Source organism: Eriocheir sinensis, unplaced genomic scaffold, assembly GCF_024679095.1.
Source record: "Eriocheir sinensis breed Jianghai 21 unplaced genomic scaffold, ASM2467909v1 Scaffold449, whole genome shotgun sequence".
In the NCBI taxonomy this organism is placed as follows: Eukaryota; Metazoa; Arthropoda; class Malacostraca; order Decapoda; family Varunidae; genus Eriocheir; species Eriocheir sinensis.
In genome coordinates this window covers 226,726-232,725 of record NW_026111775.1, presented here as the reverse complement: position 1 = coordinate 232,725, position 6,000 = coordinate 226,726, and the positions used below count along the sequence as shown (strand labels likewise).

The following is a 6,000-nucleotide window of genomic DNA, read 5'->3' as shown; positions in this document are numbered from 1 at the left end:
CTACATAGGCCCACATTTAGTGGAAAAACACCCCCCTCATACACACACACACACACAAACACTTTTACAGCTGGGTACGCCCCTGTAATGAATGAGTTGTGACGGGTCTTCTACATTCTACGCCATGATCACCTCGCCGCTCGACCACTCTCGCCGCGCCGCGCCGCCTCCCTCACTCTCGCCGCGCCGGACAGACGTAAACAAGCACCCGAGGTGGGCAGGAGCCCCATAAAACACCCACGAAGAAGAAGAAGAAGAAGGACGGTCATTTCTTTCCGCCAGCACACGACCCACAGCCCCAACAGCCATGCAGGTAATATGCTGACCGTTTCCCCAGCACAGTAACCTTCCCGAGTGGTCCATGGGAGTATAGATAAAGTGTATGAGGATAAGTTATGTTCCCCCGTGAAGCAGGCTAACGGGGTGGGCGGGGGATGTTTTCTCTCTTCAGTAATTGCAATCACCTAACTACCAATTAAAATGCACAAACATAGCACGAATATTATGTAATGTGGTGGGTGTAAGAGAGGTGTGGGTTGGGGGGTGCCCTGCTGCATTATCGGCAATTGGGTGTAATTCTGAAGTTTTGCCCTTGTGTTAGGTTAGCTACCTCCACGGACAGCCATTTTTTTTTTTTTTTTTTTTTTTTTTTTTTTTTTTTTTACAACAAAGGAGACGGCTCAAGGGCAACAAAAAGTGTAGAAATAAAGAGACAATTTACAGTTTCGCCCAACCAACGATTTTCTTGCGTGGTTCATGTTTTTCTGGTGATAGATGTAGTGAATTGCATGATTTTTGTACCTCATTTCCGTCGCAAATGCAAACCGGCAGTAGTTTTTGAGGTATGGAAAAAAGGAAAGGGGGATCAATAGTAATGGCCCATGGTATCTGATTGATTAAAAAAAAACATGCCAAAACTTTGTGGAAAAAAACTAGATCTTATACCAGAGCAAAAATAGGTGCTTTCTGTAACTTTACCACACACTCAACCAGCTACCATCTCTTTTTCCCTTATATGTAAAATAATAAATAGCTGTTTTGGCTACGGTTCTATTTATATTAGATTCATTTCTGCCTTGTACCTATAAACTAGCGGACGCAGTGAGCAGATGAGTAAAACTGTTCCCCGCCTAACATGCAGCTCTTCCATCCATCTCAGAGGGAGGAGCGGTTGATGGACGCCACGCTGGATGCGATCCTCCAGCGGGTGGTGGACATCAAGGGGTCGCTGCAGGAGTTGATGGTCAAGACAGAGCGGGAGGGGGAGCAGGGAGACTGGCCCTCCTATCTCAACTCTTTCTCTGTAATCTCAGCACAGGTAACAATTAATTATTTGGGGGGGATATTGATTTGCAGGAAGGGGCCCTGAAAACTCCCGAAAAGTTTCTATTTTTCCGGAAACTCGTCCACCCTTTGCAGCCCTAAAGTAAAGTAATTGACTTTCAACAAATAAAGTAACCTAATTCAATGATACAACCAGAGACTTAGTGAATTTTGCTAATTTATGAAACTAATAGTGTCTAACCTTTCCTCTAACAGATTTACACCCTCATGAAGCTGCTTAAGAATGAGAAGACGCCAATCTTACGTAACTATCTCACACTTCCCCTCCAACTCAATGCTGAGTCGGATGAAAAACTGTTGGTGGCCACCGAGGGCCGCGTCCCATCCTTCAGCCACGACTTTGTCCCCAACATGCTGAGAACCAAGCCTGAGCCGGACGTGGAACAGAAGCACCAAGCCCTGGAGACCAAGATGACGCAGATCAACAGTGACACAGCGCAGGTGGGTAAGGTAAAACAACGAGACATGCTGACCACTATGCTATGGTAGAAAGTAGAGAGAGGAATGAAGTTTTGTTTCTGTATGGCTTTCTAAACTTGTTTCCATTATAATGACTCATATTTTGTGCTCTACTATGATCTCTTTGCCTATCTCAAAAAATAGTTGCTAGTTAGTGGTTGCATGATCTGTTTTTGCTCCTAACTCTTAAAAGCATGGCTAATTGAGACAGTAAGTCTTAGCTATTCTAGAGTTTCTTATTTCATCAAACTTGACCCTAAACTTTTGTCCCCCAGAAACAAATCAACATCCACAACAAGGTAGTGAAGCACGTGATGGACTTGGTCAACACTGCAAGAGAGGAATGGGAGACGGAGACAGCCGCACGCACCAGCCAGCCCCAGACATGCTCCCTCAATGAGACGCAGGCCCTGGTGGCAGCCCTAGGCACCGGCAAGGGCTTCAAGATGCGGGCGCAGCCTCCGGGTCCCTCGCCCACCATTCAGCAGCCTCCACCACAAAGTAAGAACCCTTCTGGTGCTGGGATTTCAGTTACCCGAGCTTTGTTTTATATGTTTTTTACTTTATGCCATGATCTTAGCTGATTTCTCATATTTAACCCTTGATATTGCTTCTGAGAGAGGTCCAGGTATTATTGGCAGCATCAAACGTTAACACAGGTCCATATTGATTGTTTATTTGAGTTGGAGTTGCCCTTAAGATGCTTCTGTTACTGTAAAAACAAAATATCTATACAAAAATGGTTGAACTGTGGCAAAAAGGGGACCATGGTTTTTAGGTACATAGTATACAACCATTGGTGTTATAGCTCACTAGATGTTTATGTCGTCCCATCCTGATGCTCTAACTTATGATGGACCTTTGTGTGTTTCAGTCACCACAACAAGCAAGGCCCCGAGTGCTGTCAAGACCAACATCAAGGCGGCCTCTGCCATCCACCCCTACGGCAGGTGAACAATGCCTCTGTGCTGGCCCACTTCCTTCCACCACCACACTGGCATCATACTACTGGCCTGGCTGGCAGATGCTTACTTGATTTATAAATGGTTGTCAGAGAGAGAGAGAGAGAGAGAGAGAATTATTCCCATAGTAAAGATCTGGATATGTATTGTAGCAACGACTTTAATATTATATGCAAAAAATAACCTACACGTTTGGGATTTTTCTCAGCCTTCGTTTCATATATTGTCTAAGCTAGAACTGATTGTCAAGGGGTGTAACAAACCAGATTACCAAAAGCTGTGGTATAGTTAGTTTCTAGAATAAAACCACCATGCACTGAGCTTAATAAAGGGGCTGAGCACATGGTTGGTCAGTGTGGCATAGGGCAACAGTTCATGGTTTTAGTGCATCCCATCTCCCTTTGCCAGTTCTATACAGTGAAAGATTACAAAGGACGGCTCATGACTTTGTGACGCCATGACCGCACACCTAATTAACCAATCATTCGTGTTAGTGACTTGGTAGTGGGTGACATTAGTTGACTGGTTACTGTCTCACCACTTCAAATAGGGGGTTGAATAAGCCTTAGACGGGGAAGCCACTCGCTATCACAGGGCTACAATAAGAGTTTTGTAACCACTTTGTGAGGATGATTCCTGAGCCCAAACTGGCTGGCTCAATTAAAGTTTTAAGACCATTGATGTTTACGACCTGAGATCAATGTTGGCAACCATTAGTGAGCCTCGACACTGCATTGATCATAGTGCATCAGTACATCCTCAATAAACCCATCACATTAAGGTTTTCAGCTTTAATTAAAGTTGTGCATATGAGTTTGTTATCACGCCCTATACGCAGCTCTAAGCCTTTCCAACACTTGAACATAAGAAGACCACAGTTCACTAAGCCTCTTGGATCGCTCTCACATCTAGACATGCTTATGGGAGTGTCATTTAAAGAGTAACTATGTGAGGGGTTATTCCTGACTACAAGCAAAATACTACACTTCCTGACACTGAACTCCATCCACCACTTTTCCACCCAATATGCTACTTTCCTGCCTAATAGTCCTTCCTCCACCCTATCCTGAGAATACTACACTTCCTGACGCTGAACTACATCTGCCACTTTTCCACCCAATATGCTACTTCCCTGCCTAATAGTCTTTCCTCCACCCTATCCTGAGAATACTACACTTCCTAACACTGAACTACATCTGCCACTTTTCCACCCAATATGCTACTTTCCTGCCTAATAGTCCTTCCTCCACCCTATCCTGAGAATACTACACTTCCTAACACTGAACTACATCTGCCACTTTTCCATCCAATTTGCTACTTTCCTGCCTAATAGTCTTTCCTCCACCCTATCCTGAGAATACTACACTTCCTAACACTGAACTGCATCTGCCACTTTTCCATCCAATTTGCTACTTCCCCGCCCTTCCCTGAGATCAATGGCACCGGTAACTATCAGAGTCTCAGCGCCCTCCCCCCATTGATCGAGGTGCCGCAGTACACACTCCCACATTCATGGCAAAGGGAGATAATCATGGTGTCACTTATGTCATGAATACGGTAGAGGCCGCGGGGGTTCTGTTTTGTCATGCTCGCTCATCACTGTGGAAGCTTTAAGTGACCGGTGGCAATTTCTCTTTCCCTATATGGCACTTTGCATGTTATCATTTGGAACTGATGCTACCCCAGGATACGTCTTTGGTGAGAAGCATAGCAAGTCTCATTATTCCTATTAGTGGTTGGCCTCAGCTCTCTCTGCCTTGTTGATGTCCCTTGAAGCACACACACATTATGCACATCCCCCTTGAAGCACACACACATTATTCACATACACCAAGCAAAGTTCATACCACACAGACGACTACCCTGTCATTAAACTAAACTATCACGGGCTTCAGAGTTTCAGGTTAGGTCAGCCATGGCCCAGTGGAGTTAAATTAAAATGGACTATCGTTCCTCCAGTTTTATATTTTGCTTCATTCAAAGACCAAAGTGACCTAAAGACTCCCATTTAGCTCCTTCATAGTGCCCTTTCTTCCTGTTTCTTTTCTTCTTCCTCCTCATTGAACATTCTTATTTTCTCTTATGGGGTTGGACAGGCTATGAGTCTCTCCCTTTCTTGACAATCATATGCACAGTGCCCTTTTTTCTTTCTCTTTCCTCCTCGTTTAACATCCTTATTTTCCCTTATGGGGTTGGACAGGCTATGAATCACTCCCACTCTTGAAGTTCATATGCACAGTGCCCTTTCTTACACCAAACGAAATACATGTTAAGGAGACAACACATCAGCTCAGATCCTTCCGTCTCCCATTCCCCTTCTCGCGTGTAGCCGTGCCTGAATACACGCCGCCCTATTGACTGCCTGGAGGCGCTGACAAACTCCCTGCTCGCATATTTAAGGCCATTTACCAGGAGGGAGTTGCTTCTAATTTGGATAAAGGGGAAGATGGATTTACGTCGGCGAAGTTAAGGATACTAGTGTGGGGGGAATGACGCTGCAAAAGGCTACTTCTGCTGCTACTACCACTACTACTACTACTACTACTACTACTACTACTACTACTACTACTATTACTACTACTACCTACTAATGAATGACTTGGCGCCTCGGGTCACCTGCTGGAAGGTCACGTGCATCACTAATTGTCCAGATAAATAATTAGCACACCTTGATGGAGGCTGAACGAATCTATCTATCTCTATCTATCTATCTATCCATGTATAACTCTTTCTGTCCCTTAAAAACAAACCCGGTATCTTTTTTTATCACTCGTATAAGTAGAAACATTGATTATACGAACCACATTTTCTTTTTTTCTTATTTATGTATCTAATGCGGTCCCGCTATCCAGTACTACGTTAGGCGTGTGTTTTAAAGAGATACACGGACGCCAAGAGAGAGAGAATTAACATGAAAACAAATGAAGAATGTTAAGAAGAGAGAAAGAAGAAAACCAGGAAGAGGAAGAGAAAACCCGAATGAAAAATGTTGAGAACGAAAGAACAAAATGAGGAGAAAGAGGAAGAGAAAGTTCAAATGAAAAATGTTGAGAAGGACGAAAGAACAAAATGAGAAGGAGAAAGAGGAAGAGAAAGCCCAAAAGAAAAATATTAACAAGAGAGAAAGGGAAGAAAACCAAGAGAAGGAGGAGGAGGAGGACTTAAGAGAAAACCCAAATGAAGAATATTGAGAAAAGAGAAAAAGAAGAATACGAGGAGGAGGAGAAAGAGGAAT

At 44.0% G+C, this 6,000-nt stretch overlaps 1 protein-coding gene across 3 annotated transcripts; it reads left to right on the top strand.

The window, feature by feature from the left end:
• The first annotated feature begins 249 nt into the window (after nucleotides 1–249).
• LOC126992347 (mediator of RNA polymerase II transcription subunit 8-like) lies at nucleotides 250–2,952 on the top strand. 3 transcript variants are annotated; one of them, XM_050851055.1, is made up of 5 exons: nucleotides 250–313; nucleotides 1,160–1,318; nucleotides 1,540–1,794; nucleotides 2,079–2,304; nucleotides 2,678–2,952. In XM_050851055.1, the coding sequence occupies exons 1-5, from the start codon at nucleotides 308–310 to the stop codon at nucleotides 2,755–2,757; spliced, it is 726 nt and encodes a 241-aa protein (XP_050707012.1). In that variant the 5' UTR covers nucleotides 250–307; the 3' UTR covers nucleotides 2,758–2,952. The 3 variants fall into 3 exon arrangements, with proteins under 3 accessions (XP_050707012.1, XP_050707010.1, XP_050707011.1); XM_050851053.1 differs by having other exon boundaries at nucleotides 279–313; nucleotides 1,142–1,318; XM_050851054.1 differs by having other exon boundaries at nucleotides 293–313; nucleotides 1,142–1,318; nucleotides 1,540–1,785.
• Nucleotides 2,953–6,000: the final 3,048 nt, after the last annotated feature.